Raw genomic sequence first — 27,638 nt, 5'->3', positions numbered from 1 at the left:
GACATTTGCAGAGTGATATAGGCCTAGAAAATAATATTCGTTGATAAAATGCGTCTTAGGTCTAAGGTTATAACTTTGATATGCAGTTCCTTATTTACACTCATAGGGCCGCTGTTCGTCGACAAACAGCGGAGAAACTGTGTATATTACAGATCCACCCCCAGCATCATCACATATCACGGAGAAAAAAGGCAGAGAAGCTGCCACCCTTAAATTCTTTCCCTACACGATGCTTCTATACATCTCTCGTCGTCGTGTACGGAGTTAATGTCTGCATTTGGAATTTCCTATATTTAAAGGATCCACGGATTGATTGTTGTATTTTTTTAAACCATCAGTGCAGTCGAGACAATGCCTGATGCAATGATACGGCACTCGATGCTTTTTTTGACGCTTCTGATTCACATAGCGCGAGGACAGGTCAGTTACTCCGTTCCAGAAGAAATGACAAAAGGATCGATGGTGGGAAACATTGCGCAGGATTTGGGCTTGGATTTACAGCGTTTAAAGTCAGGAAAAGCGCGACTGTTTACAAGAGACAACACGGAATACATCGAGCTGAACAGAAACACGGGATTGCTGCTGATCAGAGAGAAAATGGATCGCGAGTCTCTTTGTGCAAAAACAACCCCGTGTGCTTTACACCTTCAAATGATTTTGGAAAGCCCGATGGAATTATACACTATTACAATCGAAATCACAGATATAAATGATAACGCTCCCAGTTTTCAGAAAAAGGACTTTAGTTTTGAGATCAGCGAATCGGCGGTGGTTGGAGCTGGTTTTATGCTCGGGGGAGCTTTTGATCCGGATGTAGGAACAAATGGTCTTCAACGCTACTCGCTTAAACCGACTGATAAATTCCGGCTTGAATTGCACAGCCAAGAAGATGGTAGTAAAAATGTCGAGATGATTTTACAAAGACCACTTGATAGAGAAACGCAAAGCTCGTTTACTTTGTTGTTAGAAGCGTTTGATGGAGGTGATCCAGTTCTCTCTGGCACTGTGCAGATACACATTACTGTATTAGACAATAATGATAATGCTCCTGTCTTTACACAAAGGGTATATAAAACCACTATAACAGAAAACGCACTAAAGGGCACTATATTAACAGTCGTCAGCGCGTCTGATGCAGACGAAGGGTCTAACAGTGTAGTGACGTACTACATATCTGACACAATAAACAAAAATGTGGCCGACATGTTTCTTGTTAACGAACAAACTGGTGGAGTAATATTAAATGGTCAAGTTGATTATGAAAAGGTGGGTCATTATGAGCTTAATATTCAGGCAAAAGATCAGGGAGGACTCTCTAACGCATGCAAAGTAATTATTGATGTGCTGGACATTAATGATAATTCACCAATAATTCAAATCCTGTCAAGTTCTCATTCAGTAACTGAAGGGTCCAAGTCTGGTACTGTTGTTGCAATGCTAAATGTTGATGATCTTGATTCAGGTGTAAATGGTCAGGTTCAGTGCTTTATAAGTGAGGATATTCCCTTTGCTATTACATCTCAATCTAGCAGTTTCTTCAACGTGCAAACAGAGCAGGAACTGGACAGAGAGAGAGAATCTGAGTATAATATCAGTGTAATATGTACTGATGAGGGAGTGCCCGCGCTCTCCAGCAGTGTCTCTCTCCGTGTGCAGATATCAGATGTGAATGACAATGCTCCTGTCTTTGAGAAAACTAACTATGAGGCCTGTGTGGTGGAGAATAACACACCTGGTCTCTCTATATTTTCAGTTAAAGCCAGTGATGCTGATTGGAATCAGAATGCTCGTGTTTCTTATATTCTAGAAGACAGCACTGTTAATGGAGTCTCTGTTTCATCATATGTGTCAGTGCAACCTGACAGCGGACTGATTACAGCTATGAGATCTTTTGACTTTGAGACACTGAAACATTTCCACTTCCGGGTGAAAGCGCAAGATGGAGGCTCTCCTCCGCTCAGTAGTAACGTGACAGTGAAAATTACTATTCAAGATCAGAATGACAACGCTCCTCAGGTTCTGTATCCAGTACAGACTGGCGGTTCAGTGGTGGCTGAGATTGTGCCTCGTGCTGCAGATGTTGGATATCTGGTCACTAAAGTGGTGGCTGTTGATGTGGACTCTGGACAGAATGCCTGGCTCTCCTATAAACTACAGAAAGCTACAGACAGAGCGCTGTTTGAAGTGGGTTTACAGAATGGAGAAATAAGAACTGTGCGACAAGTGACTGATAAAGATGCTGTCAAACAGAAACTCACTGTTGTTGTGGAGGATAATGGACAGCCTTCTCGCTCAGCTGTGGTCTCCATTAACGTGGCTGTGGCTGACAGTTTTCCTGAAGTGCTGTCAGAGTTCACAGACTTTACGCATGAAAAACAATATAACGACAATCTGACTTTTTATTTAGTTCTCGCACTGGCCGCTGTTTCTTTCCTATTCATCACTTGTGTGGTTGTGATAATATCAGTAAAGATCTACAGATGGAGACAATCTCGCTTCCTCTATCAGTCCAGTCTGCCTGTTATTCCGTACTATCCACCGCATTACGCAGACACAGGAGTCACTGGAACTCTGCCGCACGGGTATAATTATGAAGTGTGCATGACGACTGACTCGAGGAAGAGTGACTGTAAGTTTGCTACACTCGGTGGACAGAGTGTTTTAGTGATGGACCCGAGTTTCGCTGAGACGATGCAGCATACAATCAAGAAAAATAACTCCATCGACGGTCTCGGTTCGACAGAATCGGTAAGAAAGTTTTGGTTAGACCATTAGTTGTTTGTTCGTTTAAACTGAAAAGACAAGTGATGAAACGACTGACAGCTTTTAAATAATTTTCTTTTCAGTTTAAAGTAGACCATAAATAAATATAGACTTGCTCAGAGAACTCACGAGTAACATACGGTGCGTTAGTTATGGAAATGTACATTTTCTGAAATTAATAAACAAAATATAAATTAAATAATTATTACTGAGTCCCTAAAATTCCTGCATTATATCACAACACTTAAGTAAACACAGCTTTGTTTATTCCCTGCAGACACAATCACAGCATGCCCATCTTACAAGTAGCCTACGTTAATAAGATTAGCATTGTCAAGTTATAACATTTAGAACAACACCTTGTTATTGTGTAAAGTAAAACAACATAAACTTTCTCTGCCCTGGTGCAAACACAAGTGAGTGATCTCAATGCCAATACATTTCAAAATCAGCGTGACGCATGTTCTACACACAAATGAGTCATTTCGCGTATGTTAAGATATTTGATAATCATTATCATTGTCTACTTATTTATAATACCTGTATATTGCAGATGTTAGAAAATTTGGAATCTGTGTTTGTTTCTCGCTGTGTTGCTCATTGCTAGGTCTGGCTAAAATCATCTGAAATTGTATCAAACAATAGACAGACGGTAATGCATATAACTTCCATGGGTGCTGTAACATTTATTTTGTTTATTAGAATTAATCTAAGTTCATTTTGTATCATGTTTAAGTGTGCTTGACAAGTGATTTGAGGACGAATTATGGCTATCCACAATGATCTTGCAATTTAATCCTGCAAATTGTTGGAATCGGTGTCTGCATAGTATGGCAGAATTTAGATGAGTGACCTTGAGTTTTCTGTGCGCAGTCATTGGTCACAATATTTAAGTGGTAATCTGAGGTGTCACTTTCATCGCGCTAAATGGGAGACACAAATCAGTTGATGAAGAAAGTTCCAGCGTGGTATATATGTTGTGTGATATACATTTTTTTAAAGCTTGTTCAAGTAAATCATCAGGAATTGTTTTATAAAAACGCAATGGAATTTTGACCACTTTCAGCACCACTTTTGCTGAACAGCGCCTCTTTGGAAAAGTTCTAGGCTCCTAAAGAGAGGACTGTGGTCTTCTTCAGTATGTGCTGTACCTCTAAGTATTATAATTTTATTAATCCCACCGTTGTTTCCATACTGATTCATTCTTCAGATTTTATTTTCTACTTCCGACATATATAAATACTTTATTTAATCAGCGGGAATCCAATAACTGTTTTTATGCAGTGTGATACACGTCTTAAAATTATACATTTGCTATGCAATTCTCAATTTACACTCAGAGGGCCGCTGTTCGTCGACAAATTGAGATTTTACAGCTCCACCCCCAACAACATCACATAATATCAGAGAGAAAGGAAGAAAAACTGCCACCTCAGATATTATTCGCTTGCACGGGTTTTATTGTACAACACCCGTTGTTGTGTACACGGATAACCCAATCAAATGTACGTCTGGTATTATAAATATTTTTAAGGATTAACTGGTAGATTATTGTCTTACTTCGATCTTCAGTGCAGTCGAGACAATGCCTGATGCAATGATACGGCACTCGGTGCTGTTTTTGACGCTTCTGATTCACATAGCGCGAGGACAGGTCAGTTACTCCATTCCAGAAGAAATGACAAAAGGATCGATGGTGGGAAACATCGCACAGGATTTGGGCTTGGATTTACAACGACTGAAATCAGGGAAAGCGCGGATATATTCGCGAGACAGCACGGAATACATCGAGCTGAACAGAAACACGGGATTGCTGCTGATCAGAGAGAAAATGGATCGCGAGTCTCTTTGTGCAAAAACAACCCCGTGTGCTTTACACCTTCAAATGATTTTGGAAAACCCGATGGAATTTTTCACTATTACAATCGAAATCACAGATATAAATGATAACGCTCCCAGTTTTCAGAAAAAGGACTTTAGTTTTGAGATCAGCGAATCGGCGGTGGTTGGAGCTGGTTTTATGCTCGGGAGAGCTTTCGATCCGGATGTAGGAACAAATGGTCTTCAACGCTACTCGCTTAAACCGACTGATAAATTCCGGCTTGAATTGCACAATCAGGCAGATGGTAGTAAAAATGTCGAGATGATTTTACAAAGACCACTTGATAGAGAAACGCAAAGCTCGTTTACTTTGTTGTTAGAAGCGTTTGATGGAGGTGATCCAGTTCTCTCTGGCACTGTGCAGATACACATTACTGTATTAGACAATAATGATAATGCTCCTGTCTTTACACAAAAAGAATATAAAACCACCATAACAGAAAACGCTCTAAAGGGCACTATATTAACAGTCGTCAGCGCGTCTGATGCAGACGAAGGGTCTAACAGTGTAGTGACGTACTACATATCTGACACAATGGACAGTAATGTGGCCGACATGTTTCTTGTTAACGAACAAACTGGTGAAGTAATATTAAATGACCATGTTGACTATGAAAAGGTGAGCCATTATGAATTTAATATTCAGGCAAAAGATCAGGGAGGACTCTCTAACGCATGCAAAGTAATTATTGATGTGCTGGATATTAATGATAATCCTCCTAGTATTAATATCGTGTCTAATTCCAATTTCATATCTGAAGGATCAAAGTCTGGTACTGTTGTTGCAATGCTAAATGTTGATGATCTTGATTCAGGTGTAAATGGTCAGGTTCAGTGCTTCATTAGTGAGAATATTCCCTTTGCTATTACATCTCAGTCTAGCAGTTTCTTCAGTGTGCAAACAGAGCAGGAACTGGACAGAGAGAGAGAATCTGAGTATAATATCAGTGTAATATGTACTGATGAGGGAGTGCCCGCGCTCTCCAGCAGTGTCTCTCTCCGTGTGCAGATATCAGATGTGAACGACAATGCTCCTGTCTTTGAGAAAACTAACTATGAGGCCTGTGTGATGGAGAATAACACACCTGGTCTCTCTATATTTTCAGTTAAAGCCAGTGATGCTGATTGGAATCAGAATGCTCGTGTTTCTTATATTCTAGAAGACAGCACTGTTAATGGAGTCTCTGTTTCATCATATGTGTCAGTGCAACCTGACAGCGGACTGATTACAGCTATGAGATCTTTTGACTTTGAGACACTGAAACATTTCCACTTCCGGGTGAAAGCGCAAGATGGAGGCTCTCCTCCGCTCAGTAGTAACGTGACAGTGAAAATTACTATTCAAGATCAGAATGACAACGCTCCTCAGGTTCTGTATCCAGTACAGACTGGCGGTTCAGTGGTGGCTGAGATTGTGCCTCGTGCTGCAGATGTTGGATATCTCGTCACTAAAGTGGTGGCTGTTGATGTGGACTCTGGACAGAATGCCTGGCTCTCCTATAAACTACAGAAAGCTACAGACAGAGCGCTGTTTGAAGTGGGTTTACAGAATGGAGAAATAAGAACTGTTCGACAAGTGACTGATAAAGATGCTGTCAAACAGAAACTCACTGTTGTTGTGGAGGATAACGGACAGCCTTCTCGCTCAGCTGTGGTCTCCATTAACGTGGCTGTGGCTGACAGTTTTCCTGAAGTGCTGTCAGAGTTCACAGACTTAACGCATGAAAAACAATATAACGACAACCTGACTTTTTATTTAGTTCTCGCACTGGCCGCTGTTTCTTTCCTATTCATCACTTGTGTGGTTGTGATAATATCAGTAAAGATCTACAGATGGAGACAATCTCGCTTCCTCTATCAGTCCAGTCTGCCTGTTATTCCGTACTATCCACCGCATTACGCAGACACAGGAGTCACTGGAACTCTGCCGCGCGGGTATAATTATGAAGTGTGCATGACGACTGACTCGAGGAAGAGTGACTGTAAGTTTGCTACACTCGGTGGACAGAGTGTTTTAGTGATGGACCCGAGTTTCGCTGAGACGATGCAGCATCCAATCAAGAAAAATAACGATTTGGAAGGTGAATATTCGACATCGGTAAGAAAATGCTTTATACTTAAAACAAAATTACAAAAAAAAAAACAGAATGAAAATGTTCATACTATTTGATGACAATTATGTCAAAGATATACTTTAATCAATATTAAGATTTTTTTCTTTTTCATTATTTGTTGTCACACTAAAATGTCAATTTAGGCTGCTTTCAGCACCACATATTGGACAGCGGCTTTATATAGTCACGAAATACAATACACAGTCACAAGTTTTCCATCCATTAATTAAAACAAAAAAATTTATCTTAAATTACTTGCTTTTTAATAACATTAATGCATCTATTCTTGTTTTTTGTTTTTTTACAATCAATTGGGGAAAAAACTCGTATGCGATAAATTGAGTTTTGCTGTGATTTTATTTGTAGTGCTTGGTTTAGACTCACAGGGCCGCTGTTTGTCAATGTAACACACTAACTGTGTGTATTTTAAACCCAGCCCCATCCTCCCATATTGACAGTGAGAGAGGAAAAGGGGGACGCTTTTGGATCGCTTAATATTGTCGAGTGTCTTGAAACAAACGCAACATCTTTCACTTTGTCCGATTTATGGGATTTGCATTTAACATATTTTATTTAGAACACAGCACTTGGAAATCGTTAAGATCGTTTTTATGGTTTGTTGGTGCTACCGCGAAAATGCCTGGTGTCGTGATGTGGTACTCGGTATTGTTTTCCTTCATCCTGCTTCATTCGGCACGCGGACAGGTCAGTTACTCCATTCCAGAAGAAATGGCTAAAGGTTCCACTGTGGGAAATATCGCGCAGGATTTGGGCTTGGATTTACAGCGATTGAGGTTAGGAAAAGCGCGCATATATACAGGGGGCAGTACTGAATACATTGGCCTCAATAAAGACACTGGCTCGCTGCTCGTCAAAGAAAAAATGGATCGCGAGTCTCTTTGTGCAAAAACGACTCCGTGTGCTTTGCACCTTCAGCTGATTTTGGAAAACCCGATGGAATTATACACGATTACGGTTGAAATCACGGATATCAACGATAATCCACCTACTTTCGAGAAAAAGCGAATTCATTTTGAGATCAGCGAGTCGGCTGTACCGGGCGCGAGGTTCATGCTGGAGGGAGCAGTGGATGCGGATGTAGGAGTTAATGATCTTCAAAGCTATTCTCTTAAACCAACTGATCATTTTGTCCTTGAAGTGCTCAGTCAAGCAGGCCGTGATAAAAAAGTTGAAATGGTTTTGCAAAGACCGCTTGATAGAGAAAAGAAAGGAGTGGTTACGTTATTGCTAACCGCCGCTGACGGCGGTGATCCGCAGTTGTCTGGCACTGTTCAAATACATGTTACTGTACTCGATGCTAATGATAATTCTCCCGTCTTTACGCAAAAGGAATATAAAGCCACATTGACTGAAAATGCAGCGAAGGGATTTAAACTGACCACAGTCAGGGCTACTGACGCAGACGAGGGATCTTACGGTCAGGTGACGTACTACATTGCAAGCAAAGAAGATATTGTGCGAAAAATATTTATTATTGATCAGCATAGTGGCGAGGTCACCTTAAATGGCCTCGTCGACTTTGAAAAAGCAAGTCACTACCAGATTGATATACAGGCTAAAGATCAAGGTGGGCTTTCTGATTCCTGTAAGCTGATTATTGATGTGCTGGACATTAATGATAACAAACCAGTGATAAACTTACTCTCTATGTCAAACTCTGTGTCTGAGGACTCCACACCCGGCACAGTTGTTGCTATGATGAAAGTAGATGATGCAGACTCTGGTGTGAACGGCCAGATTCACTGCAGCATAAACGACAATATTCCATTTGCTCTTACATCATCATCCAGCAATTTCATCAGTCTGCGTATAGAGCAGCAGCTGGACAGAGAAAAAGATGCTGAATACAATATCAGTGTCACGTGCTCTGATCAGGGGGTGCCCGCGCTCTCCAGCAGCGCCTCTCTGTCTTTACAGATATCAGATGTGAATGACAATGCTCCTGTCTTTGAGAAAACTAACTATGAGGCCTGTGTGGTGGAGAATAACACACCTGGTCTCTCTATATTTTCAGTTAAAGCCAGTGATGCTGATTGGAATCAGAATGCTCGTGTTTCTTATATTCTAGAAGACAGCACTGTTAATGGAGTCTCTGTTTCATCATATGTGTCAGTGCAACCTGACAGCGGACTGATTACAGCTATGAGATCTTTTGACTTTGAGACACTGAAACATTTCCACTTCCGGGTGAAAGCGCAAGATGGAGGCTCTCCTCCGCTCAGTAGTAACGTGACAGTGAAAATTACTATTCAAGATCAGAATGACAACGCTCCTCAGGTTCTGTATCCAGTACAGACTGGCGGTTCAGTGGTGGCTGAGATTGTGCCTCGTGCTGCAGATGTTGGATATCTCGTCACTAAAGTGGTGGCTGTTGATGTGGACTCTGGACAGAATGCCTGGCTCTCCTATAAACTACAGAAAGCTACGGACAGAGCGCTGTTTGAAGTGGGTTTACAGAATGGAGAAATAAGAACTGTGCGACAAGTGACTGATAAAGATGCTGTCAAACAGAAACTCACTGTTGTTGTGGAGGATAACGGACAGCCCTCTCGCTCAGCTGTGGTCTCCATTAACGTGGCTGTGGCTGACAGTTTTCCTGAAGTCCTGTCAGAGTTCACAGACTTTACGCATGAAAAACAATATAACAATTTGACTTTTTATTTAGTGTTGGCTCTTGCTGTGGTCTCCCTGCTCTTCATAGTCTCGATTATTTCGATCATTTCAGTGAAAATCTACAGATGGAGGCAGAATAAGTTATTTTTTAAATCAGGGGCAAATCTACCTGTAATTCCGTATTACCCTCCAGTCTACGCAGATGGCACATTACAGCATGTGTATAATTATGAAATGTGCGGGACCACTGATTCAAGGATGAGTGACATGAAGTTTGTCAGGCCCTACAGTCAGAACACACTGATGAGCCAGAGTCGTTTGGGGACAGTTCAGAGAGAAAAGAAGGAGCAAGAGGTTGATGACCTGACTTTAGAGGTGAGACCCTTGTTTGATGTTTTAAAATAATCTCATCCGAATTCCAATGGGGAAAAAAAAAATACTATAAAACTGTATTTTTATTGTGCTGTGTGTCTCAAACTTGGATATAAGTTCCCCACGTTTCTGTATTACAAATTAAAGTAGTTTCTCTTGACTTATATTTAAATGAATTACTCAGAATTGGAGTAAAAAATATTAAATAAACATATAATAAATATAAAACATATATTACGTTGATATAAAGTTTGCATGTGCATATTCACTCTCACAATTGTGCCAACTGTATCACTTATACAGTGGCCTCAAAATGAATTTGGACATTTAAGTCATAATTCATAATGTGCTGTATATGCATTATATCACAAAATATCAAGGCAATTGGCATTTACTTTAAAGAAATATAGCACAAACACACTTTTCAATGAAAACATTTCACATGACATATATGACATATGACATAAAACAAAACAATTTGAAAAAATGTCTCAGAAAAGTAAAGTTAGTTCTGAGGGAAGCTCTACTATCATTTGCAGAATCAATGTTTTGTTACTTTGTATCTAATACTGTGAAGAAGAAAAAAAGATGGTTCCCACTTTATATTAGGTGGTCTTAACTATGTACTTAAATCAAAAAAATAAGTACAATGTACTTATTGTGTTCATACTGTATTGCAAAACTCTTTTGCTGATATTGAGGTGGGACACGGGTAAAGTTAGGGACAGGTGTGGTGGTATGGGTAGGTTTAAGGGTAGGGTTAGGTGTGAGGGAAGTGTCAACAGAGTAATTATAAATGTAATTGAAATTAATTACAGATGTAATTACATGCAAGTAATGCAAGTACAAATGTAAAAACAGGTATGTACACAATACGTACGTTGTATCAAATGATTAATTTAAATGTTAGTAGTTAAGGCCACCTGATATAAAGGGGTTTGACATAGACTTCCAAAAGAGTGTAAATACCTTTCGGGGCCAATATACACCATCTCATTTTGTGCAGTCTTTGTAAGCCTAGTAGAATTAAATATGGAAAGTAATGTTTTTTACACATAGCCGTATAACTTCTACTGTCACCTCAGGAGGTCATGGTCATGTATAATAAGGATTTCACACCTGTACATAAGTTACAATTGGTTAAACTCAAATCTCTCTCCCAGTCTCCAATATGTTTGAGGTTCTCCGACTTGTGAAGCATTTGCCACAACCCCCTCTGTCCCCTAACATTTTGTTGTTTTTCTTTGAGCCATGTGACACAACCCAGCGCATAACTTTATATAGTATAGGTTATTCAACTATATTAAGTCATTGATTGTATTTTTGATTACGTGACAATTCTGTAGTGCTGCATTTGGACTCTAAGTGCCGCTGTTCAACCTCTGTATCCTTTTTGGTGTGTGCTTGTATCCCTCCATTTAACAAAACCCAAAGCAAAGGCATAATTCAGAACATCAACCAATAACACTGGATGCAACATAACAGACCACCAAATCGAGTTCAAATTGGTCTCCGGATTCTTTAACCCGATCGAAGACGCAGTTAGCTGGAAACATATAACTGGTCGCACATTTTGCTATTTTGAATGCTTCTGCTCGATCTTTGTTGATCAAAAATGGAGTCTGGAGGAAAAGGCTGGTTACATGGGTCGCTATTCTTCTATACAGTATGCGCGTTGGCTTTATTTCCCTCTCGCGTGACCGGACAGATTCGTTATTCTATACCTGAGGAGATGTCGGTGGGCTCGTTTGTTGGAAATATTGCTTCGGACCTTGGGCTTGAGCCGAAGAGACTGATTTCAGGAAAAGCGCGTGTTTTCACCGCGGACAGCAGTGAGTACATTGGACTGGACAAGGAGAACGGGCATCTGGTTGTTAAGCACAAAATAGACAGAGAAGAGCTGTGTGGAGAGATATCAGCATGTAGTGTCAGTTTTGATGTCATATTTGATAATCCGATGGAGCTTTATCGAGTTACCGTTGACATACAGGACATCAATGACAACAGCCCTGTCTTTCCGAAATCTAAAATTGAACAAGAAATCAGCGAATTAGCGGTACTAGGTGCGCGCTTTCCTTTGGAGAGCGCAATCGACCCAGACGTGGGAGTGAACACGCTACAGAAATATACACTTCAGCCCACCGATCATTTTAAGCTTAATGTTCAGAATGGCGCTGGTGGGAACAAAAACGTCGAGATGGTTCTTCATTCTCCTCTAGATAGAGAAAAGAAAAAGCATCATAATGTGATTCTGACGGCTTTTGATGGTGGAAAACCACAAAGGTCTGCAACTGTGCAGATTAATATCATTGTTCTCGATGGAAATGACAATGCGCCTGTGTTTAGCCAGTCGTCTTATAAAACGTCAGTTGTTGAAAATGCTCCTAAAAGCACAATCGTAACAAAAGTCAGCGCGACCGACGCTGACGAGTCTAGTCACGGCATTCAGTACTATTTTGAGCACGCGACATCTGCGGTAAAAGCTTTGTTCTCCATTGATGCGGATTCTGGTGAGGTTAAAGTCATAGGTGAAATAGATTATGAAAAACACAAGCAGTTTACAGTCAAAGTCAAAGCTAAAGATCACGGAGGTTTGACTGACTCGAGTGAGATAATTATTGACGTCATTGACCTAAACGATAACACGCCCAAAATTACAATAATGTATTTTTCCAGTGCAGTATCTGAAGACGCAGCACCGGGAACTGTTATAGCAATGATGAATGTCCAGGATCTGGATTCAGGTGACAATAGTAAGATTACATGTTCTATTGATCTGAACTCTCCATTTAAAATCATGTCCTCATTAACTAATTATTACAATCTGGTGACAGACTCAGAACTAGACAGGGAACAGACAGCAGAGTACAATATCACTATAACTGCTGTAGACGGGGGAAACCCACCTCTTTCAAGTAAAGAGATTTTGAACCTTAAGATATCTGACATAAATGATCACGCACCTCAGTTTGAACGGGAATCATATAACGCCTTTATAGCTGAGAATAACCCGCCATCTACAACTATTTTGACTGTCAAAGCAGAAGACATGGACTGGGGTCCAAATGCAAAGGTTTCATATTTTCTTATCGATGGAGATTTGAATGGGGCACCTCTGGCATCTTACATTTCTATAAATTCGGAAACTGGAGTGATCTATGCGGAAAAATCTTTTGATTATGAACAGCTGAAATCGTTCAAAATGCAAGTCAAAGCTCAAGATGGGGGCTCACCCCCTTTATCAAACCACGTGACTGTAAACATCTTCATAAAAGATCAGAATGACAACGCTCCTCAGGTTCTGTATCCAGTACAGACTGGCGGTTCAGTGGTGGCTGAGATTGTGCCTCGTGCTGCAGATGTTGGATATCTGGTCACTAAAGTGGTGGCTGTTGATGTGGACTCTGGACAGAATGCCTGGCTCTCCTATAAACTACAGAAAGCTACAGACAGAGCGCTGTTTGAAGTGGGTTTACAGAATGGAGAAATAAGAACTGTGCGACAAGTGACTGATAAAGATGCTGTCAAACAGAAACTCACTGTTGTTGTGGAGGATAACGGACAGCCCTCTCGCTCAGCTGTGGTCTCCATTAACGTGGCTGTGGCTGACAGTTTTCCTGAAGTGCTGTCAGAGTTCACAGACTTTACGCATGAAAAACAATATAACAACAATTTGACTTTTTATTTAGTGTTGGCTCTTGCTGTGGTCTCCCTGCTCTTCATAGTCTCGATTATTTCGATCATTTCAGTGAAAATCTACAAATGGAGGCAGAATAAGTTATTTTTTAAATCAGGGGCAAATCTACCTGTAATTCCGTATTACCCTCCAGTCTACGCAGACGGCACATTACAGCATGTGTATAATTATGAAATGTGCGGGACCACTGATTCAAGGATGAGTGACATGAAGTTTGTCAGGCCCTACAGTCAGAACACACTGATGAGCCAGAGTCGTTTGGGGACAGTTCAGAGAGAAAAGAAGGAGCAAGAGGTTGATGACCTGACTTTAGAGGTGAGACCCTTGTTTGATGTTTTAAAATAATCTCATCCGAATTCCAATGGGGGGAAAAAAAATACTATAAAACTGTATTTTTATTGTGCTGTGTGTCTCAAACTTGGATATAAGTTCCCCACGTTTACGTATTACAAATTAAAGTTGTTGTTGTTTTTCTTGACTTATATTTAAATTAATTTCTCAGAATTGGAGTAAAAAATATTAAATAAATATATATTAAATATAAAACATTTATTAGGTTGATATAAAGTTTGCATGTGCATATTCACTCTCACAAATGTGTCAACTGTATCACTTTTATACAGTGGCCTCAAAATGAATTTGGACATTTAAGTCATAATTCAAAATGTGCTGTATATGCATTATATAACAAAATATCAAGCCAAATGGCATTTACTTTAAAGAAATATAGCACAAACACACTTTTCAATGAAAACATTTAACAAAATATGACATACAACAAAACAATTTGAAAAAAAATGTCTCAGAAAAGTAAAGTTAGTTCTGAGGAAAGCTTTACTAACATTTGCTTGCAGATTCCACATGCAGTGAAGAAGAAAAAGGGTCCCACTTTATATTAGGGTTGCCTTAACTACTATACTTACATCAAAATAAGTACAATGTTCTTATTGTGTTCATATTGTATTGCAAAACTCTTGCTGATATTGAGGTGGGACACTGGTAAAGTTAGGGACAGGTGTGGGGGTATGGGTAGGTTTAAGGGTAGGGCTAGGTGTGAGGGAAGTGATTATAGATGTAATTACATGCAGGTCCTTTTTAAGATGTAAGTGCAATGTAAAAACAGGTCAGTACACAATAAGTGCATTGTATCAAATTATTCGTAGTTAAAGGGTTAGTTCACCCAAAAATGAAAATTCTGTCATCAATTACTTACCCTCATGTCGTTCGACACCCGTCAGACCTCCGTTCATCTTCGGAACACAAATGAAGATATTTTAGTTGAAATCTGATGGCTCTGAAAGGCCTCCATTGGCACAATGCACGGTTCAATCTCAAGACCCTTAAAAGGTACTAAAGACGTCGTTACAAAGTCCATCTCACTACAGTGGTTCTAAAATAACTTTATGAATCGGCGAGAATAGTTTTTGTGCGCAAAAAAACCCTAAATAACGACTTATATAGTGATGACGATTTCAAAACACGGCCTCATGAAGCTTCGAAGCGTTATGATTCATTGAGTCGAATCAGCAGTATGGATCGCCAAATTTCAGCAGTTTGGCGGTTTGACACGCGATCCGAATCATGATTCGACTCACTGATTCATAACGCTTCGAAGCTTCATGAGGCCGTTTTTTGAAATCGTCATCACTATATAAGTCGTTATTTAGGGTTTTTTTGCGCACAAAAACTATTCTCGCCGATTCATAAAGTTATTTTAGAACCACTGTGGTGAGATGGACTTTGTAACGACGTCTTTAGTACCTTTTAAGGGTCTTGAGAGTGAACCGTGCCATTGTGCCAATGGAGGCCTTTCAGAGCCATCAGATTTCAACTAAAATATCTTCATTTGTGTTCCGAAGATGAACGGAGGTCTTACGGGTGTCGAACGACATGAGGGTAAGTAATTAATGACAGAATTTTCATTTTTGGGTGAACTAACCCTTTAAGGCCACCTAATATAAAGTGGGTCCAAAAGGGGTTTGACATAGACTTCCAAAAGAGTGTAAATACCTTTCGGGGCCAATATACACCATCTCATTTTGTGCAGTCTTTGTAAGCCCAGTAGAATTAATTATGGAAAGTCATGTTACAGCCCTGTCTGTCTCCTCAAGCATTTTTTTTTTTAACATGTGGGTGTTTTTTTTAGACATTATAGAAATTAAAGAGGAAAATATGCTGAATCAGGTGGTGCATTTTTGCATTTAATATGCATTATTTGATCACCAATCAAACTGTAGACCAAAAGTGAAAAGTTGATTTTCTCCCCTAAAAACTTTATATTTTTTACACATAGCCGTATAACTTCTACTGTCACCTCAGGAGGTCATGGTCATGTATAATAAGGATTTCACACTTGTACATAAGTTACAATTGGTTAAACTCAAATCTCTCTCCCAGTCTCCAATATGTTTGAGGTTCTCCGACATGTGAAGCATTTGCCACAACCCCCTCTGTCCCCTAACATTTTGTTGTTTTTCTTTGAGCCATGTGACACAACCCAGCGCATAACTTTATAGTATAGGTTATTCAACTATGTTAAGTCATTGATTGTATTTTTGATTACGTGACAATTCTGTAGTGCTGCATTTGGACTCTAAGTGCCGCTGTTCAACCTCTGTATCCTTTTTGGTGTGTGCTTGTATCCCTCCATTTAACAAAACCCAAAGCAAAGGCATAATTCAGAGCATCAACCAATAACACTGGATGCAACATAACAGACCACCAAATCGAGTTCAAATTGGTCTCCGGATTCTTTAACCCGAACGAAGACGCAGTTAGCTGGAAACATATAACTGGTCGCACATTTTGCTATTTTGAATGCTTCTGCTCGATCTTTGTTGATCAAAAATGGAGTCTGGAGGAAAAGGCTGGTTACATGGGTCGCTATTCTTCTATACAGTATGCGCGTTGGCTTTATTTCCCTCTCGCGTGACCGGACAGATTCGTTATTCTATACCTGAGGAGATGTCGGTGGGCTCGTTTGTTGGAAATATTGCTTCGGACCTTGGGCTTGAGCCGAAGAGACTGATTTCAGGAAAAGCGCGTGTTTTCACCGCGGACAGCAGTGAGTACATTGGACTGGACAAGGAGAACGGGCATCTGGTTGTTAAGCACAAAATAGACAGAGAAGAGCTGTGTGGAGAGATATCAGCATGTAGTGTCAGTTTTGATGTCATATTTGATAATCCGATGGAGCTTTATCGAGTTACAGTTGACATACAGGACATCAATGACAACAGCCCTGTCTTTCCGAAATCTAAAATTGAACAAGAAATCAGCGAATTAGCGGTACTAGGTGCGCGCTTTCCTTTGGAGAGCGCAATCGACCCAGACGTGGGAGTGAACACGCTACAGAAATATACACTTCAGCCCACCGATCATTTTAAGCTACATATTCAGAATAGTGAGGATGGCAGTAAAAACGTCGAGATGGTTCTTCATTCTCCTCTAGATAGAGAAAAGAAAAAGCATCATAATTTGATTCTGACGGCTTTTGATGGTGGAAAACCACAAAGGTCTGCGACTGTGCAGATTAATATTATTGTTCTTGATGTCAATGACAATGCTCCTGTGTTTAGCCAGTCGTCTTATAAAACGTCAGTTGTTGAAAATGCTCCTAAAAGCACAATCGTAACAAAAGTCAGCGCGACCGACGCTGACGAGTCTAGTCACGGCATTCAGTACTATTTTGAGCACGCGACATCTGCGGTAAAAGCTTTGTTCTCCATTGACGCGGATTCTGGTGAGGTTAAAGTCATAGGTGAAATAGATTATGAAAAACACAAACAATTCAAAATCAAAGTCAAAGCTAAAGATCAAGGAGGTTTGACCGACTCCAGTGAGATCATTATTGACGTCATTGACCTAAACGATAACACGCCCAAAATTACAATAATGTCTTTTTCCAGTGCAGTATCTGAAGACGCAGCACCTGGAACTGTTATAGCAATGATGAATGTCCAGGATCTGGATTCAGGTGACAATAGTAAGATTACATGTTCTATTGATCTGAACTCTCCATTTAAAATCATGTCCTCATTAACTAATTATTACAATCTGGTGACAGACTCAGAACTAGACAGGGAACAGACAGCAGAGTACAATATCACTATAACTGCTGTAGACGGGGGAAACCCACCTCTTTCAAGTAGAGAGATTTTGAACCTTAAGATATCTGACGTAAATGATCATGCACCTCAGTTTGAACGGGAATCATATAACGCCTTTATAGCTGAGAATAACCCGCCATCTACAACTATTTTGACTGTCAAAGCAGAAGACATGGACTGGGGTCCAAATGCAAAGGTTTCATATTTTCTTATCGATGGAGATTTGAATGGAGCACCTCTGGCATCTTACATTTCTATAAATTCGGAAACTGGAGTGATCTATGCGGAAAAATCTTTTGATTATGAACAGCTGAAATCGTTCAAAATGCAAGTCAAAGCTCAAGATGGGGGCTCACCCCCTTTATCAAACCACGTGACTGTAAACATCTTCATAAAAGATCAGAATGACAACGCTCCTCAGGTTCTGTATCCAGTACAGACTGGCGGTTCAGTGGTGGCTGAGATTGTGCCTCGTGCTGCAGATGTTGGATATCTCGTCACTAAAGTGGTGGCTGTTGATGTGGACTCTGGACAGAATGCCTGGCTCTCCTATAAACTACAGAAAGCTACAGACAGAGCGCTGTTTGAAGTGGGTTTACAGAATGGAGAAATAAGAACTGTGCGACAAGTGACTGATAAAGATGCTGTCAAACAGAAACTCACTGTTGTTGTGGAGGATAACGGACAGCCCTCTCGCTCAGCTGTGGTCTCCATTAACGTGGCTGTGGCTGACAGTTTTCCTGAAGTGCTGTCAGAGTTCACAGACTTTACGCATGAAAAACAATATAACAACAATTTGACTTTTTATTTAGTGTTGGCTCTTGCTGTGGTCTCCCTGCTCTTCATAGTCTCGATTATTTCGATCATTTCAGTGAAAATCTACAGATGGAGGCAGAACAAGTTATTTTTTAAATCAGGGGCAAATCTACCTGTAATTCCTTATTACCCTCCAGTCTACGCAGACGGCACATTACAGCATGTGTATAATTATGAAATGTGCGGGACCACTGATTCAAGGATGAGTGACATGAAGTTTGTCAGGCCCTACAGTCAGAACACACTGGTGAGCCAGAGTCGTTTGGGGACAGTTCAGAGAGAAAAGAAGGAGCAGGAGGTTGATGACCTGACTTTAGAGGTGAGACTCTCTCTCATAAGCGTGCAATGCAGCAGCAAGAGTTTAAAGCTTTAAGTGCAGTACTCTCCTATTAGTTGTGTTTGTTTGTGTTTTTTTCAAAGAGCAACTAAGTTATCCATTTTAAAAACCTTATATGTTAGCAGATGTCGATATGTATGCATCGTTTTGAGATATTGGACTACTTGTTCAGTCCCTCAAATACATCACAATGCACAGTGAACTCGGTCTCCACCCACACGGAGCGAACGAGAGTTCTGTTACTATGCTAAAATCATGAATATCAAAAATGTATAGCAATACATACAGTACAATTTCATTATAATACACAGTGGTTGTTTTTAACTAGCTTTGATTATTGTGTGGTCTCTTCGGTACAAAACCCCAATACAGATACACTTCTATGGTACATTTGTCCAGGCTTTATGGTGGATTTGCCATATATATTTCAATACTTTTCCTTTTCCAAGTGATCTCTTATAGAGCTTCCTTTATGGCTCAGTATATCAGGGCTTTGTAATACGGCATATATTCTTCTGTTATTTCATTATCTTTAGTATTGTGGCAATGTTAAAAGATTTTTAATGTTTTCTCGAAGGTATTATTTGATGCAAACTATTTTTGACCATATATCAACTGAAATACAATATCAGAAATTGCACTCATTTATCCATAGTACTGTTTATCAGATGCAGGCATTCAAATGTATGATAGCCTGATAGTACATCATGAACATCCATTTTGTCTTTTCATGCAAACCTTCATAAACTAGCTAAGTTGAACGAAGTGTTAAAGGAATAGTTCACCCTAAAATGAAAATTCTGTCATCATTTACTCTCCCTCAACTTGTTCCAAACCTGTATGAGTTTCTTTCTTCTGCTGAACACAAAAGAAGATATTTCAAAGAATGTCAGTAACCAGACAGTTGATGGTCCCCATTGACTTCCATAGTATTTTTCCTACTATGGAAGTCAATGGGGACCATCAACTGAAGAAAGAAACTCATACAAGTTTGGAACAAATTGAGGGAGAGTAAATGATGACTTTTCATTTTAGGGTGAACTATTCCTTAAAAATACAGATAAGTACTTTTACAGTGATACAGTGTTTAGAATAGAGTTTCTATGATTTTCTTTCACTCTCTGTTAAATGAGTCTCTCTGTCCTCCAGTGCTGAATAGAAAGCGTTTGTGCATTAAATAGACACGCTCACCACACATTCTCTGTGTATAAGGAATTACAAAACCCTTTTTATGCATTCTACGCATGCATGCCCAAAATGTCACAGAGAAGTAACTGTGAAGTTCTTCTTTCTTCTTTGCTGTCAATACATTGTGTATTTGAGACGTACAGATTTTAAACCCTGGTAATGCTTTAGATTACAGCCTGGAAATTGACAGCGTAACTTTCAGTAATGAAGTATGTACGCGTAGGTATAAGTGAACAATATGTAATTTTGCATTACTGTAACTTTAATCCGTGTACAGATTAATGACGAACACCATAGGATTTTTATTGTGTTGTTAGTATTACAGCTGCTGAATGTCTAGGTGTGGGTTCTGCATTAAACTCTCATAGAAGCTAGGAGTGGCTTCTCTGCAGTGTGTGTGCAGCCAGATATCTCAAACATCATCCAGTATCAAATCTGTGTCAGCTGAAGCATTAATCCTGTCTCTAGGGTCCACTGCCATGTGTTCATAAATATTACATTTATATTCAGAAAGGGAAAAAATAATAATTTCTGTGATCTTTGCAGTATGCCAAAAATGTTTGATTCCCTCTTTATAGTTACAGAAAACTACAAAACACCGATTTTGGTCAATATAGCATAATTTCACATTTCATCCTCAACGACTTACATATGCAATCATATATATCATAAAAGAGTGAGCTAGCATACAAATGTTGTTTGTTGTAGTGACCCCTATTCTCTTACACTAAAATTACCAGCATCCATCTTCATATAGTGATCAGTGCAATTGTACTATAGTGAATTTTACGCCAAATTAGAACCTTAGGTTCGTTGTGAGTTAAGCTCAGAGAGCAGATGAGATCTGTGGTGGTGTTTGTGAGAATGCTGACTCTCAGCCAGGGGGAAGGAGGGGCCGTTTCTCTCTGCAGTGAGATTCTTTGTCCTGCATTTGCCTCCTCAAACCTGCTGTGCCTGTGTGCTCCTACCAGTGCTGGATGCAAAAGCTTGAAACTATATCGCAAATGTCTTTATTTTCAGAATTTAGTGTGCACATATTTTCAGGTCCTTACATGTTTCATATAAATGTTTATATGCAGTGCTTTAAACAAATCCCTTTTATTTATCTGCTTGCTTATGTATGCTCGGACAGCTTGAACGCAACCCACTCCACCTACATATATGCATGTCCATACACTGTATCTCTCCTCTAACACACATACTACTCCCTTGACAACATGCGTTTCTATGACAACAGACTGAGCCAGACCATTCCATTTCATCCTTATACAGGGGTGGGAGCCTGTCCATGTGTTTGTGGGGGATGGTGATGTTTTTATGGAGTCAGTCGTGTACACCCCCCTTTCTGTCTCTCCCATGCTCCCTCTTGTGCTTAATAGCAGAGTTTACCACTATTAGTGTTATTATTAGTTTACTTGTTTTCTTACATTTACGTACTGCACATTATTGGTAAAATAATTGATTGTGGCATTTGTTTTGATTGTAAACTGCTCATGATCTGCTCCTTTAGCAGTAGAGATGATAAAATTTGGAGGAGGCTACTAATGAATCGCTGTACATCATATTTATGTATATATTATACACATAAACCGCTTAAAATAATAATATAAAATTGCGTTAGTCAATTTCAGGTGAATACAAATACATTGTTATTACAGTACTAACCATGTTTTTCTGTTTTTTTCTCTCCTCTTTTGGCTGGCACATCCCACCTCTATACCTGGCTGTCACCAACAAAGGTAAGAGCAAATTTACTTTTCTGCATATTAAAAATGTGGGTAACACTTTAGAATACTGTTCCTTCATTAATGAAAAACAACACAGGAACAAACAAGTAACGCAATATCAACACTCTAGTAACTACTATTAACTAACAAGAAACTCTTATTAACGAATTAGTAAGCTTAGTCTAAGTTCACTATTAGCTAATCAATAACTACAATTTTTTCATACCTCCCAGAGGACTACTAAGAACTACTATGTACAAGTTCACAATTAACAAGGATAATGCATAATGTATAATTAAAATCTAAAGTTAAGGTTAGGTAACACTTGAGTCATTACTAGTGGGTTACCATAATCTTCACTTTAGAATACTGATCCAAATAATTAGTAATTACTATCAAAACCTTACAAAAACCTCAAACGTTTACAATGACTTCAGTCAATATTAAGGAATTATCATGCTTTCCACTTTAGGATGCTGATCCAAATAATTAATAATCCCTTCTGAAGGATTTGTTAATACTTGAGTCATTACTAGTGGGTTACCATAATCTTCACTTTAGAATTAATTATACATTATGCATTATGCTTGTTAGTTAATAGTTACTAGAATGTTGATAGTGCATTTCTCATTTGTTCCTTTGTAATTATTAATTAATGATGGAACATTATTATCATTATTCTAAAATGCCTCTGAAATGCAGTGTATTATAATAACTCCAGCAAACAATTCCTTCTAATTAACTATGTTCAATATGAAATTGGAGGAGTACAATATGTTTTTTTTTTCAGATGTAGGGTACAATGGGGCTCAAAGCACCTTTGATTTTCTCTCTCTAAGCTCTAAACAACAACACCTGTATGTCACTATACGCCCTGAGAAATTGTCCTGATGCATGATGTCATCACATGCAAATATGAAAAAATTGAGGCCCTCTGATCTGACATGATTTAAAAAAAATAAAATAAAAAAAACATTGTTTATGTAGCTAATACAAATCATGTATTAATCGTATGTATTAATTTGCTTATAAGTGTAGAGAAAAGTGTGTATAAAATTAAGTAAATAAATTAAAATAAATAAATGATTCAATGGTAAATTAACATATGATAAAATGTAAAAAGTAAATAAATAAATGAGATTAAAATAAATATATGTGGAAAAGCCTAGAGTAAAACTGTGAATATAATAATAATAATAATAATAATACAAATCATAAAAAAATTAATTATCTTAAATTAACCTATATTTATAAATAATTAAGTTCTTTCCTATTATTTATAAATAAATAAATAAATAAATAAATTTGATTAAAAAAAGTGATTCAATGTTAAATTAACATATAATGAAATGTAAAATAAATAAATTAGATTAAAATAAATGAAGAAAAAAATATTATTCTATTAAATTAACGATTAATATAAATGAATAAAAATTGGATTTCAATTTACAAATAAATTATTCAATTAACAGTACTTTCTTATAGTGAGTAGAAAAGATATATAATAAAGTAACTTAATAGAAACCAATGTTGGATATATAATATTAATGTTCAATTGGGTGTTTATAAAAGACAGATGTCTTTTAAATTTCAGGATGGGGGTCCCTCACACGAGGATGTTCATATTTGGGGATCCATGGCATCTAAAAGTTTGAAAAGCCCTGCATTAAACTGTACTCAAATACTTACTTACATAAATATTGTATTGCCATATCAAATATATTTGTATATGGTGACAATTTTTGCTTCATCACTATTGCCCAGCCTGCACTGGGATGGGCGACCTGTTAGGTAAAAGCACTCCATTTGCTATTACATTTACTGTATTTGAATGATATTGCACCATTAAAATAAAAAGCAAAACTTTGATTGTCATACACAATGATAAGGGGGAAAGGATTCCTTAAGGGCACTTTTAGCCTCATTGTACCCAAATCTATTTGCTCCATATGTTAGGCAAATGTGTATTGCAATTTAGATTCCACACACTCATAGAAACACACTCAACAACACTCATAGCACAAGTCCTGTTTCCTCGGCACAAAACACGGAATTCATAGATTAATAGGTATTAATAGAGGATCAATGTTTCTGTAAAAAGAAAAAAAATGAAGAAGATTTTCAAATGTAGATTTCAAGGTAAGTGGCTTATTCATGTCTCATTGTCTTCTACCTCTTATGAACGTCAATATAATTTTAAGAACCCTTCCTGCTGTGGCGTGCGTAAGTATTTTAGCCCAAGATTTAAAAAAAACAAAAAAAAAGACAGTCAAACCGCCTGATTTGACCGAGATGGAAAGCATGTACGTTCCCTCTTTCTGAACACATGAGTGTAGCTGCTGGAACAGGCCGCCTGTGTGGCGCTGTCCACCCGCGTGGTGCTGAAACGCTCACTTCACTCTGGCTGCTTGCCGTCTCCCCCTGCTCATGGTTTGGTCCTTTGTTGCAAGAGGATCATGCAGTCTTGTACAGATATAGGGCATGATGACTACTAATATGAAAATATATAGATAATTTCATTGTTTTTAAAGGCAATAATTATAACTGAAATGGTAAGCCTTCTAAAAATGACAGTTAATCTGATTAAAAGGTAAAATTCTTACGCGCCTCCAGCAATAACTTCCACACACACACAGCAATTCACTCACCGCTCAAACGATGCACAGGTACGGCTGCGCTTCTCTCAGTCGCCACATGTCGGCACACGTTCATATTCTTTCTGTTTAAGATAACTGAAGCTTTATCTAAATAAAGTGGATACAACACACACACACGCATGGAGGATAATAATACTCATAATAAATAAGAACAACAACGATAATTGCATATTATTATTATTACTATTGTGAATGTTTATTATTACTGCTTTTTATTATTAATAATGTTTATTATTATTATTATTATAAGTATTATTATTATCATTAGTATTATTATTATACTTTAATGTTCTTGTTTCTAGATATCTAGTGGCTCCTCTGAATTGCTTTGCCTGTGCCTCACTCGTACTACCCCTTTAAGACATTTAAATAACTGGATTGGTTCAAGAGAAATGCACAGTCGACCAATGAGGTGCAGACTTGGACAAAGAGATCCACTCCCTCCCACGGCTGAGGCATCTTTCTGAGCTCGAGCAGAGAGAACGCATGAATTACTCGTTTTTATCAAAAGGACCTCTTGCACTAAATAGGAATATGCCATCAATATATTTTTGGGGATTATGTAACTGCGAATATTTTGAAACATTGAGAAAACTTGGATAAATCGTCAAAAGCTTGGAGCCGGAGATGATGGAATCTCTTTTCTTTTCGAGGAGAATTTGGTGGTGCTGTGTCTTTATTCTTCCTTGGAGTACAATAGAAGGGCAGATTCGATACACGATTCCAGAAGAGCTAAGAGAAGGATCTGTGGTCGGAAATATCGCTAAAGATCTAGGTTTGGACGGGTCTAAGATTATAGATCGTAAACTACAAATAGCATCTGAGACTGGTAAGCAGTATTTCGCCGTGGATGTGGAAAAGGGTGATCTTATTGTGAATGGGAGAATTGATAGAGAGGGGTTATGTGGATACAATGTCCCGTGTGTTTTGCCTCTTCAAGCCGTTTTAGAAAATCCTCTGCAGATGCATCGAGTTGAGATTGAAGTACAAGATATTAATGACAACACGCCGAATTTTAAATCTAATGAGCGTATACTGAATATTCCGGAGCATATTAATTCAGGAGCTAAATTCATTCTAGAGAGCGCCATTGACTCAGACGTACAGTCCAATTCTTTAAAATCATACAGTCTGAGCATTAATGATAATTTTGTTTTAAACGTAAAAACTCAAGATGGAGTAAAAATTCCAGAACTAGTACTCAAGCAACCTCTTGACCGAGAAAAACAGGCTGTTCATAAGCTAATATTAACGGCAGCTGACGGAGGGAATCCAGTGCGCACGGGCACGTGTGAGATCACTGTTGTAGTGTTAGATATTAACGACAATGCTCCTGAATTTGAAAAGCCTTTCTATGAGACTGCTGTTGATGAAAACGAATCAATCCATAAAGAAATTGTAACAGTCAAGGCTATCGATTTAGATGAAGGTTTAAATGGAGAGATTGAATATTTTTTTGCAGACCAAACATCAGATACAGCACTGTTTAATATTAACCAACAAACGGGTGCCATAACGGTTAAAGAACAATTGGACCATGAAAAAGCAAGCTTACATAAATTTGATGTAGTTGCAAAGGACAAAGGAAATCCTCAAATGGAGGGCCACTGCAGTGTAAAGATTACGGTTAACGACGTAAATGACAACGCACCTGACATAATTATAACTTCCCTCTCAAGTCCAATTCCTGAGAATTCCTCAAATGGCACAGTCGTTTCATTGATTAGTACAAAAGATGCCGATTTAGCGGAGAACGGGAAAGTTAAGCTTACGTTGGCTCCTGGGACGCCGTTTAGATTGAGCGCTACGGTTTCCAATCATTACGCACTAGTTACTAACGGCCCTCTAGACAGAGAAACTTATTCTGAATATAAAATTGAACTAAACGCAGTTGATGCCGGTTCGCCACCGCTATCTAGTGGGAAAACAGTCACAATCGGCATTTCAGACGTAAATGACAACCCTCCAATGTTCTCTGAGAAATATTATACGGTTTATGCTAAAGAAAACAGCGCTCATGACTCAATATTGTGCTCAGTCTCCGCGCATGACCCAGACTTGGGTGAAAATGCTAAAATCTCCTACTCAGTTTTGGACTCTAAAGTTCAAGACGTGCCTGTGTCTTCTTATATCTACATAAACTCGGAAAACGGCAGCATATTTACCATGCAGTCATTTGACTACGAGAAAATCAAAGTGTTTCAGATCCTCGTACAAGCTAAAGATCACGGCTCTCCATCTCTGAGCAGCAACGCCACAGTTCATGTGTTTATTCTGGACCGGAACGATAACGCACCTGCTGTCATTTACCCGTCCACACTCATGGGGTCTGTCTCTCATCAGAGGATGCCCCGTTCTGCTAAAGCAGGACATCTCGTTACTAAGGTAACAGCAGTGGACGCGGACTCGGGTCATAACGCCTGGCTCTTCTACAGGCTCGCGGAGGCCACGGACGCGTCACTGTTCAGTGTGAATTTACACACGGGAGAGGTGAGGACTAAACGCGCTGTTTCAGAGCAGGACGACTCCTCTCAGAGACTGATGATAGAGATAAAGGATAATGGAGAACCGATCCAGTCCACCACAGTCACAGTGGATATACTGATAGAGGACGGGTTTCATGAGCCCATCTCAGACTATAGAGAGAAAACTATCGAACCCAACAAGAAAAATGGCAAAATCACATTATATCTGATCATTTCTTTGGCTTCAGTGTCCTTGTTGTGTCTGATGACGTTTTTCATACTACTGGTGAAATGTGCGCGAGGCAGTAGAGGCGGCTCAAGCTGCTGTATCAGACGAAATGATTCTGGATACAAGAACCCCAACAGAAACCTGCAGATCCAGCTCAACACTGACGGGCCCATTAAGTATGTGGAGGTTCTGGGAGGAGACATGATGTCTCAGAGTCAGTCCTTTGGCTCCTATCTCTCTCCAATGTCAGAATTCAGTGATCTCACCCTCGTTAAGCCCAGCAGCACCACAAACTTTACAGACACGCTAAACGTGCTTGATGCGTCATTACCAGACAGCGCGTGGACGTTCGAGAGCCAACAGGTGAGGCGCGTGAAATTTTGCATATTTTGTATAAATGTTGTGTATTTTATATATATGGATGGAGTTATTGATTTGATTATATACAAACACATTATTCTAACCATTTTTATAATTCCACATTCATAACTAGCACTGTATTTTGCATCAACACTATTGTAGTAAGCGTTCAAAACAATGTTATTTATGTATTTGTTTGTTTGGAATTATGGAAGCTGTGGTAAGAGTAATACTTTAAAACGATATTCCTATACATATTTGAGCGGCCATGCTTTTCTGCAGCATCTCC

The 27,638-nt window shown here is 39.0% G+C and overlaps 2 protein-coding genes across 18 annotated transcripts in view; both read left to right on the top strand.

The window, feature by feature from the left end:
- LOC307118589 (protocadherin gamma-C5-like) overlaps positions 1-27,638 on the top strand; it is a gene marked incomplete at its 5' end in the record, with an annotated part of 138,416 nt that overhangs the window by 72,735 nt on the left and 38,043 nt on the right. For 2 of the 17 annotated variants that reach the window (XM_079804262.1, XM_079804248.1), the window contains one exon: positions 4,215-6,742. The exons of 8 other annotated variants lie outside the window; for them this stretch is intronic. In XM_079804262.1, the coding sequence (XP_079660388.1) occupies positions 4,349-6,742 (2,394 nt within the window). Of the gene's footprint in view, positions 1-4,214; positions 6,743-7,208; positions 9,768-11,379; positions 13,777-16,077; positions 18,706-24,752; positions 27,353-27,638 lie in introns of those variants that run through there. 7 more of the 17 variants (XM_079804263.1, XM_079804254.1, XM_079804253.1 and 4 more) reach the window with 5 other exon arrangements.
- Positions 203-2,775, top strand: LOC307119107 (protocadherin gamma-A11-like; the record flags this gene model as incomplete). Its single annotated transcript, XM_079805186.1, has 1 exon — positions 203-2,775. The coding sequence occupies exon 1, from the start codon at positions 352-354 to the stop codon at positions 2,773-2,775; it is 2,424 nt and encodes an 807-aa protein (XP_079661312.1). The 5' UTR covers positions 203-351.

The sequence above is a fragment of the Gobio gobio genome, assembly GCF_949357685.1.
Source record: "Gobio gobio genome assembly, chromosome: 22".
Classification (NCBI taxonomy): Eukaryota; Metazoa; Chordata; class Actinopteri; order Cypriniformes; family Gobionidae; genus Gobio; species Gobio gobio.
The sequence above is the reverse complement of the archived record's forward strand: the minus strand, read 5'-3'. Positions and strand labels throughout refer to the sequence as shown.